The sequence below is a fragment of the Mus musculus genome, chromosome 15 (assembly GCF_000001635.26).
Source record: "Mus musculus strain C57BL/6J chromosome 15, GRCm38.p6 C57BL/6J".
NCBI classification, from domain to species: domain Eukaryota; kingdom Metazoa; phylum Chordata; class Mammalia; order Rodentia; family Muridae; genus Mus; species Mus musculus.
This window is the reverse complement of record NC_000081.6, coordinates 41648643-41674166: the sequence shown is the minus strand read 5'-3', so window position 1 is coordinate 41674166 and position 25524 is coordinate 41648643. Positions and strand designations below refer to the sequence as shown.

The following is a 25524-nucleotide window of genomic DNA, read 5'->3' as shown; positions in this document are numbered from 1 at the left end:
ACCAGCCAGGCTTGGTGGCGCACACCTTTAATCCCAGCTCTTGGGAGGCAGAGGCAGACAGATCTCTGAGTTTGAGGCCAGCCTGGTCTACAAAGTGAGTTCCAGGACAGCCAGGGCTATACAGAGAAACCCTGTCTCGAAAAACCGAGAGAGAGAGAGAGAGAGAGAGAGAGAGAGAGAGAGAGAGAGAGAGAGAGAGAGAGAGAGAGAGAGAGAATGAAATTACCTTATACTTCCTGAGAACAACTAGGAAGAATATATATCAAGAGTCTGTAATTCTTGGTAGAGGCACATAGCTGGCTGTGATCTATCTGTCTCAGGTCCTTCAATATAACAACAGTTCCAGGCTTGTCCTGATAAATTTTGTTTCATGGTAACATATCAGTTATTCATTTTCATTTATTTATCACTTACTATATGTTTGACATGCCTGTAAGTAAGTTAGAACATGAATTATTGTTGGGAGTAACCATGTGGATACTTGAAGTTAAACCAGAGTCCTCTGATAGAGCAGCCAATATTTTTAACTACTCAGCCATCTATTCAGATATCCACACTTACTGATTTCTAATAGAATACTATCTATGTCTTAGTAGTTAAACATTTAACATATTATAAAGTATATAGTTATTTAAAGGTATGCTTTTTCACATTTAATTTTTGAAGATGCAATGACATCATCTGCTCAATAATATAGAAACTGAAGTTCAAAGAACTTCAAACTTTGAAATCACACACACACACACACACACACACACACAAATCCTAACATTGTGTTATAGGAAAAAGAAATCTTGCATTCCACTTCTAAATTTTAAATTTTAAGTTACTATTATTGCGGTGGACAGAGCATGTTTTTATCCACATATGTGGAGGTAAGGGGCGACCTGTTTTTAGCAATGGGTTCTCTCTTTCTAGTGTGGGTCCAGGGATTGAACGTAGATGGTCATGTTTATATGGCAAGTATTTTTGAATCATCTCATTGGGCCACACCTAGAGTATAAAGCATGAATTATCTGACTGTATAGCCCAGGTATTTGCCTCTTCTTCGCAGCTCTTAACTAACACATGGTCCTAGCTGAACACTAACTCAGAAGAACTAGAAAGAACAAGAAATGATCTCAGAAGGTCGGGGGACAAGCTCCATCTGATCTTAACTCCTCTCAAACTAGGAGTCTTGTTTTAGGTGCATTTTCCTCTCTTTTTAACTGACGGTCCTAAGAAAAGTGTGAGAACATTCTGCTGCAATCAAGATCTTTATATATTTTTCAAATCCTAAAGTCTTTGTTTTAAAAGCAGCAAAGGGACTTGTCATGACTCATTCTTAATAAGTCGTTCTGGGAGCCATCGAAGAGCAGTCCAGAGAGGTTAATCATGATCTCTTAGATACAACTGTAAATGTATAGATTTGGAATTTAGAGTGTAAAACACACAAACTATATAAGTTCTCCTTGGTTTTAATAGAGACTATGTTTTTAATAGAGACTATGTACACACACACACACACACACACACACACACACACACACACACATACATCCCTACTCACATACTTCCCAAGCTGAACCATACAGAGTTTTCAGGCACACGTGGTGCTCTGCCTTGATTTAAAATACAGAAATGGCATGATTAATGCTTCCATGGGAGCAATATACTAATTATAAAGAGACATTTCAAATATACACATGAGAAGCTAAGTTGCATGTGAACAGGATTAGGCCCACAACTGAGCTCATCAGTTATTCATTGATTGTCCCTTAGGAACCATAAATGACATCCCCCTTCTATCCACTGTAGCAATCATAACAGTTGTCTAGCACTTTGTAATTCACACAGAGCTGAGACAGGCATGATCACACATAATGAATTGCTACTAGGGGATAGAGCATGTACTGTGGAAAAAAGGAAATTTAACTGAAAGAAGATGGGGGTCTGTCTTTAAATATGAACTTAGATCCTTGCTTTAAAACATACAAGCTAGGTGACATTGGACAAGCCCACAGATCCCTCAGAACTTGACTTGTAAAATGAAGACTTGAAACCCTGGTAATGTCACAGTTGACTTTTTAAGCACACTACTTGCTAAAAACTGCACTACTAGTTGGGTCCAGCTAATCGAGAACCTGCTCCCAATGGATCAACCTTGGCTTTGTCTTATTGTATTCAAAGCACCTGGCATTGTGTCATTCACATTGCTGAGCTTCTCACAACTGTCTGGGTCTCTGAAAGTAAAACCAAGGACTCAGCCACTAAAGAAAGATTTTGAATATTTTGGACACAAAACCTGAGTTTCAGAACAGCAGAATTCAACAAAATAGTAGCAGACATGGCAGAAAGGGATGGCTTAACTAGCTGACCATGTTTTTCAAAACAAAATGCTATTTTGGTATTTGCTTAGAAGTACTGTGTTAAAAAATCTCAAGTGGGAAGTTTTGGTTTCTCTGGAAACTCAGTTGTGTCACCTGATGGTTTTCCAGAAACTGTCTGGAGAGGATGTTTTACTGAAGCAAACATATGAGAAGGCATTTGATGTTTTGTTGAAGCAGATGCTTGAGAGGGTGTGTGACATTTGGAAAGAGTATAAATGGAACCCTGTAAACAGTGAGAAGTCCCTTTTGCATTGTGATACCATGCAATACATCACTGGTCTTTGCTGATCTTCGCTGGCCATGCAATGCTTCACTACTGTGCAATACTTCACTTGCACAATGGTTTGCTCGTCTTGCTCCTTCACTGGTCTTTGATGGTCTTCACTTCATAGAAGAAAATGGGTGAAAAAAGTTTCTTGCATTATTTCAGCTGAGTCTTTCCACTTCTGTTGACTGTCAATTCAACAGAGCCTTGTAGTTTCTGCTGGATCAAGCCACTGCTATTGATTAGTGTTTGGTGTTTCCTGTTGAATTGGACGGCTGGAATCCTGAAAACAAATAGTGGAATCTTCCCAACGAACTACTTTTAATCAGGTCCACAAGCCCTTTTCTTATTAACCTTTGTTCTCCCCAGCCTCTAGTCAATGGGTTAGAAGGGAGGTTGAAGCATTCAAGAACCCTAAATAAAGTAGGTTTAGGTAAATCTAAGCCTATAAAAGTCAAGTACCCTCCAGAGCTCGTGACTCTAGCTGCATATGTATCAGAAGATGGCCTAGTCGGCCAACAGAGGAAAGAGAGGCCCATTGGTCATGCAAACTTTATATGCCTCAGTATAGAGGAACGCCAGGGCCAAGAAGTGAGAGTGGGGGGAAGGGGAGGGGAGTGGGGGAGGGGAGGATATGGGGGACTTTTGGGATAGCACTGGAAATGTAAATGAAGAAAATACCTAATTAAAAAAAAGTCAATGCTCAAAATGATTTCACTTGGATCCAAAAACATGTCCATCAGTTACAAATGGTAAAACCAATGGTTCGAGGCTCTAAGAGGTTATAAGGATTAGGAAGGTACAAAATGACCTAATTTGGCAGAGGCAGGTATTAGAATCCAATCATGCCCAGGACTAAAAGCAATGTATGAAAGAGAGGAATGGATTTAGTGTAGTTTGATTTGGGCCATGTCTTTTTATTAATAAGAATTATTAGTCGTGATCAGGTCACCTGGAACCTCTGTATCCTATAGGCCAATGCAGATTCTTTCTGCCCTATACAACTAACACATCACTCTTTCTTAAGTACACACAGGAAATCCAATCACAGTTAAGATACTTGGATCTTCATACCCCTTGATAGAAATCCATAGGCTATTGATGAGGAGGAAGGAAAGGCTATCATGCCCATCTTTCCCTCTTTGCCCTCCTACCCAGCTTTCTCTCTATCCTTGGTTCTTTCCTTCTCATTCCTTCTGAGTTCCACCTCCATATTGGGGTATATCTCGATTGTTCTCGGACCTAATGCAATGTGGAGTCTCTACGGATCTTCCTTAGTTTCACTGTAGAGATGTTTGCTTGACTGTCAATTAGAGCCATCCCAGTTCAACACTCATTGTAACCATTTTAACATGACACTAAGTTTCATGTTTGTTGAATATTTAAGATGACTGAGCAAAGAAGCCTGGTATCTGGTTAATGGGTAACCGAACAGAGACCACAGGCGAGATACAGAAATTTGTCTTTGGAGGGGTATGTTGACATTTTAATGAAACCTAAACACTGGGCTACTGTTTTTGTCTTCCAAAGGGCCCTTTCCCAGAGAAGACTGACTTACACAATATGGGCAAAGGTTTCTCTCTGTGTCTCAGAGGATAGCTGGGAAGGTTCAATACAAATTTTCCGATTTATCATTTCAGGGCTCAAGTAGTACAGTGTGTAGGCACAGCAAATGCCTGCCTTCTCCACACACCACTGAGGGAGGGTCTGGAGAAAGGCCAGCCAGTATGCTGCTACTACTGCCCCAAATATTAAGCTTTATCCACAAAACTTTGTGCTTCCTTTCAAGACAAAATAAATATGGAGCATACAAATAGTGTTGTCAATCACATTTCCCCTAAACTAGCACTACTCATTATTGTAGACTTATTGAATAGCTACTATTTCTCCGTGGACCTTTCTCCATTTGCATTCTTTAACTGTAATATCAACAACATGTTTAACATTTACTGGCCAAGGTTAGTACTGACTTTTGTATGCATTATTGCACTTTGTTTTATGATAAACAAATTTGATCAGTGTAATTTGTGACTAACACAGCTAATTCTAATACACTCAGCAAATTTCTAAGTGGTGATACGTTTTTATTATTCCCAGACCTTTTCTTCTTCTTCTGGAATACTTGAACCATTCATGGAGATTAAAGAAAAGGTAATGATACCTTTCTTACATTTGATGAACAATATGTTCTCTTCTTCACATAGTTTTCACAAAATAGGTTATTCTCTAATTTTGTGATGTCCTGAAGTCCCACTAAGGTTAAATCTTATGAATGATACAGTTTTATGTATTTCCTAAGTGGCCAGTAGAGAGTAAGAACGGGGAAACTTAATGGATCAGGAAGAAAATAACAAAGACAGCTTCCATGTTGGATCCTTCTCAGCTTCATTTCAGCCTATTGACATTCTGTTCCCACTAAATGAAATCCCAGAAATCGTCAGAGCAGCTCAACTCCAGGAGAACACAGCAGACTCACAAGACACCTTTGAATTGAATGTGCACAATCAGATATCGAGCCCAAAATGAGTAAAGCAGGTACTGCTTTTGGATTTAGAATTCTGATCCTAATAAAGAATAAAAAAAAAAAAAAGAAGAAGAAGAAGAAGGAGGAGGTCAATTATCATGACCCTTCAAGACCTTTGTACCTTTGACAGCAAAGAAAATTAGTTTATTCTGTAGGTGTAGAAACTGTATTGGTCTGTGCTTCTTGTTCTGCTGTGGTTGCTGTGTGTTTTATTAAACTGAATTAAACACATGACAAGATACCATGAACTTTCAAAGCCAAGAAGAAACCAAGGACACATGTCAATTAAGTGCTGCTTGTCATATCCTGGAACCCTCGAGGAAGAAAGGTAATAAAATGGAACTTGAGTAAAGTAAGGTTTTTCTTTACTAACAGTGTACTAGCACTGCACCTACTGGGCTATCCTCCATGTACTTAATGCATGATTTTGCTAATATTTGTAACAAATGGGGTGCTTTGAAATTCAATGTGTTAGTTCCAAAGGTCCACTCCTTACATGCTAATTTATGTGTTTTTTTTCCATTTTGTGTACACAGAGATGCTCATTTTGCTTATTAAAGAAGTGTAGTTGTTTAAATGTGCTTTTGGCTCAAGGAGTGGCACTTTTAGGAAGTATAGGCTTGGTGGAGTAGGTGTGGCTTTATTGGAAGAATGTGTTGCTATGGGGGTGGGCTTTGAGATGCTCCTATTCCTGCTGGGAATACAAGCCTTCTTCCTGTCCACCTTTGATTCAAGATGCAGAACTTTCAGTACCTTTTCCAACAACACGCCTGCCTGGATGCTGCCAGCTTCCTGCCATGATGATAATGGACAGAACATCTGAACCTGTAAGCCAGCCCCAATTAAATGTTGTCTCTTATAAGAGTTGCCTCAGTCATGATGTCTGTTCACAGCGATGGAAATCCTAACTAAGGCAAGAACACATATATTTTTTAACTCAGAAATGTTAGTTGTCATTGTTTACAGGATTTGAAAGTGGATATCTTAGAACTGGTTTCTATGTACATGTACATAGAACACATAACTAGAACATTTCCCCTTTGCATCTCTAGTTTGTCGTTGTTCTTCTGGATTTATGATCTCCATCTCTCTGGGATCATGCTGCATCTTTCTCATTATTTACATTAGAATGCTTTTGGCACATTGCCTTTCAGTTGATATCTACCGCATGCTTACTGTGTGTCAGGTACTAGTGATCAATTTAAAAGCATTAGATCAGACAAACCATCTTACAAACACCTAAGTGGCAAAGGAGATGTCAGGAAGGATAATGATTTATCCAATCACAGAGGGACTAGAATCCTAATGTAAGCATACATTAATCTAGTATAAAAGCAACGTCATATGGTATCTTTTAACTCTACAATCCTCTTCAATATTCTATATGTCTATAATATTCTTCTCTACATAAGCACACATATCCATCAAATCATCACATGATGCTTGAGACAGCTCTTTATAAAGCAAAATGATCAAGAAACTCTCCTAAGTAAAACCCATTTTTCCCAAGCTCCCATAGTGCTAAAGTCAAGCCTAAACTCTCAAGTACCACACACGTCTTCACCTGACTGTTTTTCTCTTTAGAGCCTCTTCTGCACTCATTGATAATGATAAATGTCCAATCATTAAAAATCTTCACTTAATTGAGGCTCGAATAGGTTTATGTAGAGGCAAAGCTGAAAAAATAAACGGGAATCTAGACGTTAGGCATCATCATTTATGCCCCTCTTTATCTTCTGAGCCACATCCTGTAATCCCGTAGTCTACCTCAGTCTGAGTCCCGCCCTCTGCTTATTTCTAAGAGTGTTTCTCAGATCAAAAGAATCTGTAATATGAAAGCTTTTTAATTATTACTTTTTCCCTGATAGTATCTTATGTTATCAAGACTAGCTTTGAATTCAGTCCTTCTGTCTCAGCCTTGAGATTAAGATTACAAGCATGTGTCATCATCCAGCTTGAGGGAGTTATCTGAAACACGCTGCAGTAAGTTCCCTCTTCTTAATAGCATACCAGGTACCCTGCTTTTTGAGTGCATGCTACTGTGCTGCTCTTGATTCTATTGAAACAACACTTGCAAAGATCTCAAGACTCAAACTACCTAATGGCAGAGGAATGTATTTTGAAATGGTTTGCAAGATGCTCTAAATTTAGTCACAAAGTTCTACTCTCTGAAGGCACTTATGATATTTTATTGTCCAATAAAGTAACAGAAATGGTTTTTGCTCCTTATAGATCAAAGAACTCTGAGAGGAATCCAATGGCATCTCTTCCAATATATATTAAAATTTAAGCAACAAAGTAAATGCTGAAGATCTGACTAACAAATAGGGATCCAGAGTGCAGCTGGGTGCACTTATCTTCTTGCTGCCATACATACAATACATACACTGCGTTTTTAATATTTTTAGGAATGAACTTGTAAACCAGATGCATTGTATCTCTTAAATATATATACGCATATGGAGGCAATGTAGAAACTTCAAAAATCTAGCTACATCATATCTACAGTCAATAAATGAGAGAAATGAATGTATGTGGGCTCCTTGTGCTCAGTCCTCTCACTACATGGACACAGTTTAGTACCCAAACTTAGAAAATGTAAGCACCCATAATGGTAAATTCATCTCACTTCAATTAATGAAATCAAAACAATCTCCAAAAGACATATCCACAGGCCAACCTGATCTAGACAGATTCAAAGTCTGTGTCAAATTGACATGTTAAACCAACCATTATGAATAGAAATACTAGGAAAATTTGGAAATATTTCACTGCCCAAATTACCATAATTTCTAATCTTAAATGTTGAGAATAATAAGCTTTTTTCTATAGCCATAATCATAGTTCAGTAGGCAGGAACAGTCATGGCGTTGCTGTGGGCGGGATGGACACATTTTGATGACTGATAGTGTTGAAACCCTTACTTTGATGAGGGACTTGGCAAATTTCAAACATAATCACGATTATTTTTCAACCATGAACAATGCCATTTTAATTATTGTACAATTTAAACCAACATAGGCTTAATTAGGCAGTTAGAAATCATTAACATAAGTTGACAGGTATAATTTGTTTTTAATAAGTGATAAGACTATTATGCTCCAACTCAAATACAAAAGCACTACAATTTGCTCCCAGAAACCTCAGGGTTATTGACGTTCTTTAATCCATTTATCACAGCTATGATTAAGCTGTGTTTCTTGATCCTGACTTGATTGCTTCTGACAGAGTACAATAACAGAATCAGGGCAAAAATGAAAGACACAAATTGACAAAACATGGTGCTAGCCACATGAAATCGGAGCTGGCAAGCTCACAAGCTCTGCCACAAGCACTCCCAATCTGCAGATGCCAAATCAACACTTTTCATTCTTTTTAGGTAACTTTCTGCTACTCAGGAAAATTTAGCTATTAAAGTTACATACATGTCCAGCTTTTAAAAATCTGATTTCCCTTGAAATAAAGCTCTCATATTTATTCTAGAGCTTGAATGTGTCCTTTTCTGGTGGTTTTTCTTTGACTTTGTGATTTAAAGTGAATTTTAACTAGGCTAAATAAATATGACTTAAAAGCTCAATCAATTACTTCCCCCTTTACTATGAAAATCAAGGTTTCGTCTTCAGGCTCATAGTCTCACTAATAATCGAATTTAGAGATGGCTGGAAAAGGCAGCTTCAGGACTATTTTATTAGCAGTTCACAGAACAGCAGGCAATGGAAATCAGCAAGCAGCTTTAGAGCATGCAAGGAGCTGCGCGATGGAAGCTTTGAGGACACAGAGGGAGAAAGCCCAGGGTATCCAGGGAAGTGTGCCTCGACTTTGGACAGTATCCAAAAGAAAAAGATAGAAGAAAAAAGGGAAAGTTACACTATTTGAATAATTCAGAAAAGCAGGCAGCCGCAGTGTTTCAAGGCTAAAGCTCAGCAAGGGGCTGGATTTTGGTTCCAGTTTCTAGGAAGGATAATTAGCATGGCTTTAGGTGACCCTGCCTTCCTGAGGGATGGTCTCATGGCCAGGTGATTGACAAGGTCAGTGGATTAACTCTTAAGGGATCAAACTCGGTATGTAATATTCTAATCTTCAGAGTAGACAGGAATATCCCATCTTTACCTAAGGCCAGAGGTGGATTCTGTTCTGACCAGAAAGAAAGAATGTCCCTAACAGACTGCTTTACAGAGCTGGTATCCATTTTCAATGTCTTCCAATACCTACTGCCTCACAATAGACAAGCACTGATTTAAGTGTTCCTAAATCTGTTTTGATGCTTAGGTCTGTGTATTCCATATATAAACCACCACCACTCCCACCCCCTCCCACCACCATCACCTTCAATGCTTGGATCCTTTATATCCCAAGTTCCACTAGCTCAAACACTTGTCCTGAGTACTTTTACATATATATAAATAAATATATGTAAATACTTTTACATATATATATATATATATATATATATATTCTCTGAAATTTATGAAAACCTCAGGTCTTTTCAGGGAATGCTAGCTTCCATGGATGACAAATAACTTCAGCCATGAAATAATTTCTTCTAACTTTCCTGTGACCTATAAAACATAAAAAGTCATCAAACTGTCAGAACCAGCATCAGCTCAAAACAAAGTCATTTTTCTCAGCAACATAATTTAATTGGAGCCCTCAGAACAGTTATCTGTTTCCGTTTTTATGCTATGAGATGGCCACCTGCCTACCAAGATGGTTCTACTGACTAACTCACAGGGACTTCAGTCCCTTACATGAACAATCTTCTTGCCTGGAGACAAAGTTCCAGTTGACAGGTGACCTATTTTCAAGCTGTGGTATGTGTCACCTCCAGCAGTATTAGTTTTTTCTTTCTTTTTTTAAACTTCCTGTTACAGTATTTTTTTTTTTATTAGAGTAGATCTGTTTTATTCTATAATTAAAACGTCTGGCTTCAAATTCTGAAGCATACCAAGAATGAGATGGTATGTTTAAATATCTGCTCTACTGCAATTAAAAAGCAGATAAATATGTGCTTTGATGCTCTCCTTTTAGGGTTTCAAAGCTAGTTATTACTGTTTTAATTTCACCAACCACTGAGACAAGCTCCCAGGAGCTCCTAATTCTGCAGGCTCTTTTTCAGTGTAGAAACAGATTACGGAGAGTGTGAGAAAAATATTTGCATTTGATTGCTCTTCATTATGTTGGGACTTTTGCCGGTATTTTAACCTGGAGGCAGGAAAAAGGACAAGTTTGAGACTTCTCACTTTGGACAAACTGGTAAAACTTTAAAACAGATACTTTAGGGGTCATTTCCTGGTAATATCTGGCAAATAAGGCAGACTGAAAGAAATACTTCTTATAAAATATCACCTACTCAACCAATGTATTAAGCCGTGATTTCATAAATGCTATCTCATTTAAACACAAATAATGAAGGAAAGGGAGGAGAGAAGAATAGAAGAAAAGAAATCAGAAAGAATGTGAAGTGTGTGTGTGTGTGTGTGTGTGTGTGTGTGTGTGTGTGTGTGTGTATGTGTGTGTGTGGAGAGAGAGAGAGAGAGAGAGAGAGAGAGAGAGAGAGAGAGAGATCAATGAGTCCATACTTCTCCAATTTAAGTGTCATTCCTTTTCTTCCTTCTTTTTCATTCCCTCCAGTTTTGTCCCCCTTCCTCTCCCTCCCTCCCTTGTAGAGGCCAGAGATTAACTTCAGATACCATTCCTCAGAAGAGGCCATTTGCTTTGTTTTTTGAGACAGAGCCTCTTGTTGGGACCCAGAGCTTGAGAGTGTGGATAGAATGGCTGTGTGGTGATCTCTACGGACTCTCTGTCTTTGTTTCCACAGCACTGGAATTACAAGTACATAGCATGTTGCTTTGTTCTTTACTTGGGTGCTGGGGAGTTGAAGTCCTTGGACTTGTACAGTACTCATATTATAAACTGAACCACAGCCATAGCCTGCTAGTGTTCTTTTACAATGCATTGTTTTCGCATCAGTGGTTAGCAGGAGCACTTGAGAAACTACTAAATGAGATCTCTGTCAATTATATAAATTTACTTTTATTTTGAGATAAGTGCTTGATCTGAAAACATGTTAAAAGTGGGCTGTTCACCATTGACTAGTCTACTTAGATTCCTCCCTCATATTCCATATATTCTATGGCCATGTGTCTTAGGGTTCATCACTGTGAAGAGACACCATGAGTAAGGTAATTCTTATAAAATGCAAATATTTAATTGGGGCTGGTTCACAGTTTTAGAGGTTCGGTCTATTATCATGATGGGAAGCATGGAATATGCCCCCCCATATAATTATAAAATTATAATAATATAATTCTATTATATTATGACCAACTTTCCGTTTTCCAACTCCTTCACTGCCTAAGGTTGTCTATCCTGGATCTTGCTCTGTAGACTAATCCTGAATTTAGAGATCTGCATTCCTGTGTCTCCTGAATGCTAGGAATAATGATGAGTACCTAAACCAAAGTCTTTCTTCACCTTTTCACAAGATCTTTACAAGTTCTGGATTGTAGCTCTTTCCAGATATAGTCAATTTGATAATCAAGTATAACCATCACAATCCATCCCTTGTCAATTTGACACATAATCATATCTCCTAATGCTCAAATGAAAACAATAACCAGATCTAGTATTCCCTAACATGATATGATTATTCCTTGTTCAACTGCAAATACATAAACAATAAGTTTATCTGGCTGGGATCTTGCCCTGAGGTTACCCCTCCCTTAATTCCATTTAGTATCCTTGAAAATAGGGTTTAGCTCTATTTCACTTCCTGGTGTCCCTTTAATCTTTGAGCCATGTAATTTGTATTTTTCATTTGCTATGCTTGATCAAAATGCTCCTCATAAGAGTGAACCACAGATAGAGTCTAAGCCTGCTTGTTTTGAGATTTCCTTTGTCAATGCAATTAATTTGAATCTCTTCCCTTTAGCCTCAGATAGATTCTTCAGACAAGAGCACAAAGCTGCCACATTCTTCACCAAAATATCACAAGAACAGTCTCTAGGGCACATACTAAAATTCTTCTTTTCTAAAACTTCTAGAGCTAGGTCCACACAATTCAAGCCACCCCCAGCACCACTGTCTTTCCTGCTTCTACCAGTATGGCCTATTAGGTCCCACGCAAAGCATTCAATTGCTTTCCAAAGTCCCCAAATCAATATTCCTCCAAACAAAAAAATGGTCACTTCTACCACAGGTACCTCAGCCCCTAGTACCAACCTCTTTCTGCCTTAGTTAGGGCTTCATTGCCACGAAGAGACACCATGACCAAGGCAACTCTTATAATGGAAAACACTTAATTTAGGTTTGCTTACAAGTTTCAGAGGTTCAGTCCATTATCATCATGGTGGGAAGCATGGCAATATGCAGGCAGACTTGGTGCTGGGAGAACCAAGAATTCTACATCTTGACCCAAAGTCAGCCATGAGGAGAGTCTCTTCTATACTGGGCAAAGCTTGAACACTAGTTGTCCTAGAGCCTGCCTACACAGTGACACACTTCCTCCAACAAGGTCACCTATCCTAATAGTACTAATTCCCATGGGCCAAACATATTAAAACTACCGAATCATGAATAAACTATTCAACTTTTAAGGATGTAACCCTGTAGAATGGTTTATAGCAAAGATGATATAACTTATTTTCCTTGCAGAAAGATCATAATTAGTGCATTAAAAGAATACACATTAGACAGTGTCTGTTAAATGCTTTGAAATCTGTTCATGTTAATCAGCCTTTCAGAAAAAACAATCAGATACATGGAAAGTTTAGGCTAAATCCATAAAGTGGAGAGTTCTATTAATTCCATTTTGTCTCCACTCAGAAACTAGGCCATAAGCCACTTGCTCCAGCAGCGGATCCCAAAACACAGGAACAAGACAATAAAATCCCCCACCCAAGTAAAAGCCTGAAGATGGCCACATGAATGGGAGATACCTTATCTCAGGATAGAACATCTGTGCTGGGCAGTATATCTGGTAGTTAATCATACGTGACAAAGGAATGCAGTCCATCTGGGCCATCCCAGCACCCACCAATGAAGTTTGAGATTACCTAACCCTATCATAGTAGCCAATCAAAATTATATTAATATCAAGGCTTTAGCCCCTACCAATCACATTAGAGATTACCTAATTCTTCTAGACAGTTCCCCCAGTTTCCTATAAGAAGGCCTGCATGCAGGGCTGGAGAGATGGCTCAGCAGGTAAGAGCACCCGACTGCTCTTTCGAAGGTCCTGAGTTCAAATCCCAGCAACCACATGGTGGCTCACAACCATCCGTAACGAGATCTGACTCCCTCTTCTGGTGTGTCTGAAGACAGCTACAGTGTACTTACATATATAATAAATAAATAAATCTTAAAAAAAAAAAAGAAGGCCTGCATGCCTTTGTCTGGGGTCATTGCCATTTTGCTGGCTGTTTCTGCAGAGTAAATGCTCTGTTATTGTATTTGAGTCTGGGGTCGTTATCAATTCCCAAACCCTAACAAAAGTTGTTCAGAAGCTAAAAGAGAAGATGGTAGAAAGCTAGCTGGAGGATACTGAACACAATACATATAAAATATTGGCATTTTGGGGATACTACACTATAAAGTATTTGATACTCCGGGATTACAGGGTTGGGATTTGTAATGAAGATGCAAAGTAGGCAGAGCCAGGACATGGGCATTTTATAGAGTATCAACTTCATCTTGATAGGAATGAGAGACACTGTATGATTTTCAACAGGGAAAAAATGGACAAACTCTGCACGTTATCAAGATAGGAAGTTTGGTTCATGAGGGCAGGGCCATGCTACCTCCATTACACATGCAAGAAGTTCACTTACATTTATTGGAATCTTTAAGCTCCAGGGGCTATTATAAGCACTTCATACATAATATTTTCATTTATATCTCAAAGCAACCCTTTCAGTAAGTATCAGATTTGTTTCCTTTTCCAATGAAAGACAATGAGCTTTGACACCCTAAATAGCCTATTTATGGTCATTTAGCTAGGAGGAGTGAGGAGGTCCTACTTAAACATTCATCTGCGAGATCAAGTTCCTCTTCAATAATCTGACTGCTCTTGTGACAGAGAGAGGGAGGAGAGAGGGAGAGAGGGAGAGATGGAGAGAGGGAGAGAGGGAGGGAGGGAGAGAGGGAGAGAGAGAGAGAGAGACCAGGAAAATGTTAGTAATCCCCAAAAAACACACACAAGAGCTAATCAGATGCAACTCACAGCAGGGTCTTTATTCTATTTGAGCTAATTCACCCACTACCCCCACCCCCTACGCACCACCAGCACACAGGCCAGTTTTGGTGGTCGGGGAGCCCAGACTGTCTATTGGGGCAAAGCTTTATAGTAAGCAGTAAGCAGGGAGTACATGCATAAGCATCTAATTGGAAAGCTGTTGTGGCCTTCAACCTAGTTGTCTGGTGCTGGGAGTCAGATCATAAACTTTACTTCTGCTCTACTCTGCATTGGTGGTCATTAGGAAGGGACCATTAGGTCTTGTAACCTGGGGGTGCAGGTTTGTTGGGGGAATTACCTAGAAACTCTGCTCTTGTTGGGGATTAGCCTAGAGACTGAAGCTAGGCTCAGGCTTTCTTGGGGACAACTTGGAAACTAATGCTAGTTAGCAGTTAGTCTACCTGAGTTCAAACTTAGGTCAGGTTCTCTAAAATGGAGTTTGAATTTAAAGTCTTTGGGGGGGGGGAGAGAGAGAGAGAGAGAGAGGGAGAGAGAGAGAGAGAGACCCCACTGAGTGACCATACTTCAACTGTCAACTGATTAAAGTCACTTTGAATGTCTGCTAATCTTGACATTCTACAGAGGCAAAGTGACATCTATACTCTTCTAGACAGACAACAGCTATATTTAGAAAAATAAAAACTGTAGACATTCTAGAATTTGTTAAATTCTCTCTGATATTTAATTTCACTATACTCCACCCAGCTGAACCCACAAGCTTTTGACTTTCTTTGGCTGCTGAGCAGGCGTGGCCCTGGTGGGGACAGAGAGACTTGGTTCCTGCCCCTAGGACAGAATCCCAGTGTGAGCCTCCAGCAGTATTGATGACTGTAGTGGCATAACACTTGTTTGTGTAACAATGTATATTATTTCACATTCCTCCGAGGAATGGTTTCTCTGTTAATGTTATTGACTCCTTGATAATCAGACAGCAGGAGTCCAGGAGGTGAAGGTGTGGCTATGTCTCAGCAAATGGCAAGCACTGGGACTTTCAGCCCTAAAGGTTATGGAGAAGAGCTCTAAATACATGAGTTTGAAAATATATAATTTCTCAACTATGCAAAAATAAGGACGCAATATGAATTATGAGAACTTCATGAATCTAAAGGAACAAAGGGAGTTGCATTAATGAGTCAACTTATCAGAAAGATACAAAGGCAAGCAGATACAAATATAGGCAGATTCCTGAGTTCAAGGTCAGCCTGGGACATGGCAAGGTTAGCCCCAGGTGTGGTACATATGGTAATTTCAGGATAGGGTCCCACCCAGCTAGTTTAGCGTCTTTGTGTAACTGAGGCAATCAGATCTCTAAATGATTTTGCTATCTTAAAAGAAAACTTATGCTTGCTGTTTCCTAAGAATCAAAGGGCTGGGGCCACCAGTATGTAGATTCATAGAATAATCAAAAGGGAGCCTGGAATAAAGAACTGAATTGATATGTAAATTTAAAAATGGCTTTTGGTCTTCATGGGATGAACTAGCAGAAAGTGGTAGCAGTTCTCTATAATTTTCGCTAGTGAGAGCTGAGCAGTCTGGAGATCTTTGGAGAGCAAAGCGGCTCTTGATGAGTTTTTTTCTTAACAGGATTTCTGACTTGGTCAGATGACTTAATAGTTCTTTTGTAGCAGTTTTTCTAACATTGGTCAGAAAAACATGAGCTATCCAGATATCTTGTAGAATTTTTACCTGAAGAGAGAGCTGCCTCAACCAGAGTTTTATGAGTAGCAAGAGAAGCTGTCTAGGGCAGAACAGAGCAGAATACACAGACACAGAGAGAGAGGGGGGGGGGAGGGGAGAGAGGGGAGGGGGGGGAGGGGAGAGAAGGGAGAGGGGAGAGAGGGGAGAAAGGGGAGAGGGGAGAGAGGAGAGAGGGGAGAGAGGGGAGAGGGGAGAGAGGGGAGAGGGGAGAGAGGGGAGAAAGGGGAGAGGGGAGAGAGGGGAGAGGGGAGAGAGGGGAGAGGGGAGAGGGGAGAGTGAGACATTCTTACCTAAAATGCAGTACTCATCTAGTGACTTATTTTTACTTTTTAAAGGTTCAAATGAAGATTGAGGCTTCATATAGACAGAGTAGCTAGCTTTCCCTCTACTTATTCTAAATAAGTGAAATTTTATTATACGAATTCAAAGACTGATTGTTCTATAAAAAGTGAGTTTGCATGCTATCAATTTTTGATATGATGCTACTTTTAATGAACACCTTCTATTAGGGTTAATTAAGGACAGCCATGTGTGCAAAGAAGGCATAATCTATTTCTTAAGGTTCTCTCAGTAGGAAATAGATGCTATACAGAAGTTTGTGAAAGATAACTGAGGTCAAAAATCAATTCCTAGAGAAGCTATTTACATCTCTCATTAACCTAAAGAGGCATTTCAAATTGTTCTAGCTTTTCTTAAAATAAAAATTCTTCCAGCTTGATTCAAATACAGTGAATTGTAGAGGGCCAGGGATCGACTTAGTTGTAGTACTGCACTGTACCACCAGAGGGATCCCTGGGATTTTCAGTTGTACAAATCCTGAATTGAGACACTGAAAGGTACCCTGCAAAGAAAGGGCATATTGGCTGGCTGGTCTACAGGTTGATGGGTACAGTTTCTTTCCATGAGATTATTTAGGACACTGTGTTACCTCTAGAAATGTCACTGTACTATGTCACCCATAGACTATCTCTGTTCAACCCCTATGAGGAATGGCTGTCCTCCTGTTCAATGACAGATCTGCCTCTTCAGGCCTAAAATGGGGAACGAATTTTGCCTGCAGAGCCTGTCATGTATGGTTCATGTTTACCTCTTCTGCATCTTTTAGACATGATTCCTCATCTGTATAGACAGAGTGTAACAGAATTGTTCTGAGGATTACCTGAGATAGGATAGAGGGACTTATTTTATTCTGGAATATGAAATTCCTAATTCATCCTGTGATGGCTATTCATGATTGTCATCCGCACTCCATCGTCAATTAGCTAAAAGCCAAGTGGCTAGGTACACCTGTGAGGGAGTTCTCTAGATTGGATCTTTAGAAATGTGAAGACCCACCCTAAATCCTGATTCTTTGAGAGAAGAAGTTCCACCTTAAATCTGGGCTACACCTTCCAGCCATGGCAGACTAGATAATGACCAAGGAAGAAAGAAACTTTTGCTATTTGCCTGCTTCCTCTGGCTCACACTGGAGAGTCCGTTCCTTCACCGGCATTAGAGTCCACTTTTGTGGGATTCTGGAGTATACTGAAGACCAACTGAGACACCCAGACTTGCAGACTGAACAATTACTGAAAACTTAGACTTTCTCTCAGTAGCTAGCCATTGTTGGACTGTGGTCCACTGTGGGAAGCCAACTCCAAGATGGTGCCGGTTTCCGGTTGCCTTTGTCATAAACAACACCACTGCGCAGGCGTCAATTCAAATTTGGTGCCAACCCTTCCCAAGTGGGTGCATGCAAATTGAGTGCCGGCTGACTGACCAATCAGAGGGGGCCACAGAGCCTTCTCCTGTGCTGGGGTGCATATAAGCAGGCCTCCCTGGGCGCCTGGGGTCCCATAGAAGTATCGAGGCAAGAATCCGACTGTGTCGTGTTGTTCTTGCTGGTCAAGAGCAGACGGGACAGTCCACCACAGTCTGTCAGTCATTCTAATAAATCCCCTTTTCTTTCTGCCCCATTGCAGAAGAGAACTGTAACACACATGGAGTTTTAAAATGCTGTTGTTTTTTTACTAACGGTACTTTTTAAATGAAGGGATACGGAAATAGATTTGTTTTATGAAATGAACTTTCAGTTACATAGTTGATATATTTTAGTTTTAAAAATAATGCTTTGAGAGTCAAATTAGAAGAGAGGTTACAGAGACAAATTAAAGCTGAGAATCCAAACAACTCTTTCAACACAGTAATTAAACATGTTTTTGAAACTGATAAGAAATCAAACCATTGCAAATTCATGAATTAAAAATTTGCCATGAGGCTGGGAAGATGGCTCAGGGGGTGAAGTGCTTTCAGCACAAGCATGAGAGTTTAGATCCCCATGAACTACACAAAAACTAGGTGTGGTAGGACATGCCTGTAACACTTGTACTTAGTCGGGTAGAGATAAGCCAGTCTTGGTGATATCCTGTTTCATAAAGTGAGATGGAGAACAATAAAAAAGACACTTGAAGTCAACCTCTGGATTTCCATGTACACACACAGGTAAGTCTACTCAACATATACATGGGCAAGCATATACACACAGGTATGTACAGCCAATACACACATGCACAAGCACATACACACACAAGTAAGTACAGCGAATATACATATGCACAAGTGCATGTACAACATAGACAAGTGCACCCAATACCCACATGCAGAAACGTGTGCATACACAGGTAACTACACCCTATAAATGTGTGCACAAGCATGCACACAGAGTAAATACAACAAGAAAATAACCCACAGCTTACTTCTCTGTCCTGAAATTTAACTTCTAGACTTCTATTTTTCTATAGTCTTGGGATTTTTATCCACTATGGTCCAAGCTTGTTAGTGTGTCAACCTTTTTGTCTTATTTAGATGGAATAAGGAGTTTATAAGACAAATTTTATTTTCTGAAGGCAAAACACTTACTCTTCCTGATCAGTTCATAAATCAGAAATGTATAGAAGGTTGCATATGTGACAAAAAGCAGGAGCAAAGGACCCTGGCAAAGAGGCAGTGACATACGCCTTATGGGATTTTCTGGTTGATTCATTTTTTTGAAATGTGCTAACATTAAATTTTGAAAGTGGAAATATGCACCTGTCTGCTCTACTGTCTTATATCAATCAAAAGTCTTTGATGATAGATACCCCTTAGAACACTATGTTTTCTACATGTTTATTATTTTTTTAAAGCCTGGAGAAAGTCATCGAGAACACGGAAAGCTATGAGAAGACCAAGGAAGGGGAAGCAATGGAAAGCAGTCTCAACCAGCAAATTCCGAAAGAGCACACAGCCTACGTGAGGCATTTCATCAAGTTTGAAGGAAGCAATGCCTCATAAGAAACCAGAACATGCCCCAGATTTTAGAACTAGAAACCTACTTTCCTGGTTATGATGTATAATATAAAATATTTAATGTATGTTTGAATATATAAATATGTAAGTATCTGAAATACCTGAGAAAAAATATTGTCATTTCAGGCAAACACTCCATATTGAGACTGTGGGATTTCAGGTGCCAGAAATATTCAACTTCCCCAATAGCATTTTGATTGTCTAAGCCCCAGCTTCCACTATTTGATCAAACATACCCAAATTTCTCCAAATTAAGAAGTATGCAGGACCAAGTAGCCATCTTCTTACTTCATATCCACAACTTCCTACCTGCCGTGTACCCACGTACAAAGCTTTTCATCTTAAATTTACCTGAAATGCTGCAAACTGTTACTTTTGAAGAATTGCTTATTCAAGGACCCACTGGAAAGGCAGGTATACAGAAGTTTTTAGCTCAATGGATTTAGTCCCGTTATATAACAGTCTCCAGCAAAGTTCAAAATTCCTGAGCACTCTTCTCTCTGGGGACACAGGAACCTAATAACTACAAGACCCTGTTCACAGCCTAGTGTGTTGTGATATGATTACTTCTGGACTCCATACCCCTAGAGTTTGCAATGTGAGAAGTCCAAACACCTCTCAAATGTAACTTGGTTTTCTTCAGAATACAAGAACTTTCTCCCTTCATAAAGGCTCCACGATAAGCTGACATCAGCCACTGTTTTTACAACCTGACAGAACAGGGTCAGAGTCTTAGAAGCCCAGAGGGAAAATGAAAAGAACAAAAGCAAAATATAAGAACAGTGTGGGCTGAGGATGGCTAAAATGAAAATAGTAATGCATAAGGTTAGACTCTGAAAAAGTATTTCTCTTCTGTTCAGCTATAGATGGCCACCGAGCCCACTTTCTTACCCAACTTTGTTTAAGACTTTAGTAGTTTTGCATCTTTCATCTCCATGTTTAGACCATATAAGAAAATGTCCACATAAACCATCAGAAAGACACACAATTATTCAACAGTGAGTCATTTAACTTAACTGAGCAAATCCTGCATCCATCCACAGAGCTGTCCAAGTGGCACAAGTTCACTTGTAAAAGCTCTTGCACTCACCAATGGTATAGAACCTCTTCAGTTCACTTTTTCTGGAAGGATGCTTCTGGGTGTTTGCTGAGTTGTTCTGTTCTTCTTCGATGATGGGGGTCTTGGGTGCCGGGGGCTTGCTGGCTTGTGGTGCTTGCTTCCCTGCACCACCTAAAGGGTTGAACCCTGGAGCAGTAATATCCACTGACTGGGACTTTTTCTTCAACCTACAGATGAAGAATACCACACACTGTGAAGACTGATTCAGGAGACACTTGTTGCACATTTATCTGCATCATGACCTTTGATTTTTAGCACTAGAGTTACTTTTGGTTTTAAATTAAATCCTGGTCTATTTAGAAGTTACAAGACTTCCCTCTAATGTTTCAAGATAATTTAGTTAAAGAGGTATTAAGGCAATTAAAAAAATGGTTAAACCAATTAGAAAAATGTTTCTAATTATTTTGAACAGCTCATTAAGATATATCAAAACATAATGTGATGGAGGATGTCTAATATTTTAGTGATAGCAAACAACATGAGGTGGGCAGATGAAAGTAATACACTTGGTCCAGCAATGGGGGCCACACTCATAAGCAGAACATCAGAAGCTAAGTCAGAAAGATCCTGAGATCAAGGCCAGATTGGAACAAATAGGAAAACACTGTCTCAGAACTGCATTTGATCATCACATTTACTTCTAAAAGGAACACTCTGATTAAATGTAATTATAATAAGCAATTGCAACTCAGCAAAATATAGTAAAATGAATACATTTTAACTAATATACTAATGCCTTTCTTCTTTCTCATGTGCCGTGTGTGTGTGTGTGTGTGTGTGTGTGTGTGTGTGTGTGTAAGCGCACTTGCATGCACAGGTATGTGCTGGTGCATATGCACCCATGGGCAATGGTAAGACAAGTTGACATCGATAATTTCATTGATTGCTCTCCACCTCATTTACTGAGACAAGCTGTCTTGCTGAACACAGGAAGCACAGACTCAGATGCCTCATTTCCCAGATTGCCCCAGACGTTCCCTGTTCCTGCCTTTCATGTTTTGGCATTACAGGTGAGTCGCCATCCTCCATTTGGATTCTAAGAAGGTTTTGAGGCCTGTACTGTGGTCCTCATACACGCATGGCCAGGACATTACCCATTGACCTATCTCCTCAACTCCAACTACTAGGGATTTTTAGCTTAATCTGTTATGTTATGTTAATGATGAAAATAAGAGCTTTTGTACCATCTCTTCACACATGCCCAGTAATAATAAATGTTTGCCCCACTTCTACATCTTCAAGAGGAATCAAGGTTTAATGTGAAAAGTCAAAGTTATCCACAAAATATTTTGAGCATTCATGTAGATATCACAATTGTAAAAATTACTGTAAATGATGATTCAATTCATTCAAATGTTTAAACTCACAACTAATAGTCTTAGGTCTTAAGCTTAGCTTACCTTAATGATTCTGAAAGCAAATATACCATCTTAAAAAATATTTCGTTCCCTATAGGAAGTCTAGCAATTGTCTTCATTATTAATGATCATTACAGCTAAACACATGGAATTTCCTAAAAGTCAACCATATTTTCATGCCCTCATTATGTATTTAGGGTTTCCAGAACCCTGGATTCTACCTAATTCCTCTATGTGAGACCCTGCTCAGCACGGGGAACTAGCTTAAGGGTGGCCTACGGAAACTTGGGTTGTAATAGCTTCATGCCATCCAGCAAAATTCACAATTTGCCTTCAGGAGGTTTCTCCTGAATTAAATGGACAGCACAACAACCTTACAGGGGAATGTGTTCTATTGATACAATTTCATTAATGAAAGCTGTATAAGTTTTAGTCAGTTAATTATCACCAATATAATTGCTATTTTATTTCTTGTGTGACATTAATATCCATGAGTATATTTTATTCAAACCAGTGGCAAATACATGTGTTCAACAACATTATTTCTGAGAAATACAGAATAAAGCCATATTGCATTCAGAACACATGCAAGACAGTGGCTAAAATGTAAAATAGTTGAAACCATGGTGATGAGAAGTAACTGGAAGTCCCATGTCTCAGTGGGAGGACACTCTGTCAAGATCACATTGGAAAAATGTCTACCCATGCCTCCTAGGGCCCCAAGTATGCATATCTTATCTAGAAATCATGTCTGAGAATATGCATACCAGCACTATTCATCATCATACTCAGAAACTGAAAGTGCCTCTGAGTCTGTGGACACTGAATTTTACATAGCAATGGGAACAGAGAGGTGTGGCTAGTGTAAGGTTCTATTTACTTAAGGTGTGAAAACAGGCAAAACAGATTCCAGCCAGGGAATCTGGTAACCTGATTGCAGGTCTTTACCTCTCCTGCTGCTCCTCCAGAAGGAATCCCCCAGACAGGAGTCACAGAACCAGCTCTGCAAGAGAACACCCTACAGACAGTCTCACTTTCCAACATATCTGTCTCCTGCGGATCTCACATTTCTTCCCCTCCTAAACTCCCTTATCCCCTCATTGTTTAAGGCCAGCCCTCACCTCTGAGGCACACTCCCAGTAAACTCCGGGGTCATTCTGACCAGTGAAGCAAGTAGGGCTAATTGCAGATCTTCTAACTTTCTCCATTCCTTGACGTCCAATTCCTAGCTCTATAGCAGACCTTCTGCTGTGTCCTCCCCTCACTTGCTGTTCCCATTCCCAAGGGACTAAATAAGCAGATAGGGACAGAACACTTTGTTTTTTCTTCCTCAAGTGATCCATTAGCCCCATAGCTAGCTCCATTCTAAGTCTTGGATCCCAATACTCAGAAACATTTTAACTAGTACAGAGTGACTTAGAATCTTCCCCATCCTAGATACTTAGACACCAACATAAAACCATAATAACAGTCAAGATAGAGCCCAGCAATCCAATCACAGCAGGCCTGGAAATCCCAGACAGTTGAAGCAGGAGAAAAACACCTTCAAACAACCTCTATGAAAATGACAGTGGTCCTTAAAGAGGAAATGAGTAAAATCCCTTAAAGAAATCTATGAACGAACAAAGAGAGGAAAGGAATTAATAAAACAGCTCAAGACTTGAAAATGAAATAATATAAATAAAGAAAATCCAAACTGAAGCAAAGCTGGAAATAAAAAGACTTAGCAACTCAAAGAGGAACTACAAAAACAAAATCTACCGACAAAATACAAGAAATGGACAGACATTCACAGACTCTAAGAGATCACAGATGTCAGCCTAGACTGCTATACCCAGCACAATTTTCAATCACAGTTGACAGAGAAAAGGAGATATTCCATGATAAAACCAAAATTAAGCAGGATCTATCTACAAATGCAGCTCCACAGAAGATGCTAGAAGGAAAATTCCAATATAAGAAGGAAAGCTACAACAAGGCAATCCAGGGAATAAATAATCTCAGACAATCAAAGTCAAAAGATAGAGCATCATTGATATATCTCCATATCAGTGGACTCAATTCCTCAATCAAAAGACATAGACTAACAGAATGGCTGTGAAAACTTGATCCATCCTTCTTTTGCACCCAAGAAATATTTAACATCAAGGCTAGGTATCACCTCAGCATAAAAAGATGTGAAAAAATATTTCAAGCTAATGGACCTGAGAAGCAAGCTGATGTAGCCATTTTAATATCTGACCAAATAGACTTCAAACCAAAATTAATCAGAAGAGGTAAGGAAAGATACTATATACTCAAATGAAAATTTCACCAAGAGAACTTTGTAATTCTTAACATATATGCTCCAAACACAAAGGTTCATAAAAGAAATACTACTAAAGCTTAAATCACATGTTGACCCCCACACACTGACAGTGGGAGGCTTTATTACCTCACTCTCATCAAAAGACAAGTCATCCAGACTAAAACTAAACAAAGAAATTCTGGAGCTAACTGATGCTATAATCCTAACAGATAGAACATTTCCCCAAACACAAAAGACGATAACTTCTTCTCTCTACCTAATGATACTTTCTACAACAGTGTCCATATACTCAGACACAAAGAAAGTTTTAAACAATACAAGAAATTGAATTAACTCCCTGTATCCTATCTGACCACCATGAATTAAAAATGGAAAAACAAACAAACAAACAAACAAACAAACAAAAAACAACCCAGAAACAATAGAAACCTTACAAACACATAGAAACCAAACAACCCTCTACTGAATGACAAGTGAACGAAGAGATAAATTAAGAAAGAAATTAGAGGCTTCAGACAACTGAATGAAAGTGAATACACCATATACCCAAACTTATGAGATACAATGAAGGTAGTTCTAATGGCAAATTCATAGCACAAAGTACCCACATTAAAAAAGGAAGAGATTTCCAATAGTAACTCAACAGCACACCTGAAAGCTCTAGAAGAAAAATAACACACACCAAAGGAGTAGGCAAAAGAAATTATCAAAATCAGTGCTGAAACCACTACATAAAGAGACTTACAGACCAATTTCCCTTATGAGCAGCATTGCTGCAAAAATACTTAATAACATACATGAAAACCAAATCCAAGAACATATCAAAAAGATCATTGACCATGTCAATAGGTTTCATGCTAGAAATTCAAGGATATTTCAGAATACATAAATCAATGAATGTAATCCACAAAATAAACAAACAAAGATAAAATCCACATGTTCATTTCATTAGATGCAGAAAAGGCCTCTGTAGAAAATAAAATCCAATACTTCTCCATGATAAAAGCCCTGGAGAGAGTGTACAGGGTAATACATTAACATAATAAAGGCAGTTTACAGCCACCCATAGCCAACATCCATGTACATGGAGAGAACCTCAAAGCAATTCTACTAAAAACAGGAACAAAACAGGGTTGTTTTCTTTCTTCATACCTATTCAATATGGTACTTAAAGTCTTAGCTAGAGCAATAAGACAACTGAAGGAGATTGAAGGGATATAAAGTGCAAAGGAAGAAGTCAAATTATCATTATTTTCAGAGAATAGTATAGGATATATAAGTAACCAGAAAACTACAACTGGTAAACACTTTCAGCAAAATAGC

General features: G+C 39.1%; 1 protein-coding gene across 8 annotated transcripts in view; it reads right to left on the bottom strand.

Moving 5' to 3' along the window:
* The window catches only part of Oxr1 (oxidation resistance 1), a 413570-nt gene that overhangs the window by 186885 nt on the left and 201161 nt on the right, over positions 1 to 25524 (bottom strand). For all 8 annotated transcript variants that reach the window (NR_152565.1, XR_001781500.1, XR_001781499.1 and 5 more), the window contains one exon: positions 20506 to 20702. Coding sequence is in view for 3 of the 8 variants with exons in the window: in NM_001130166.1 (NP_001123638.1) it covers positions 20506 to 20702 (197 nt within the window). In the remaining 5 variants the exon portion in view is untranslated. Of the gene's footprint in view, positions 1 to 20505; positions 20703 to 25524 lie in introns of those variants that run through there.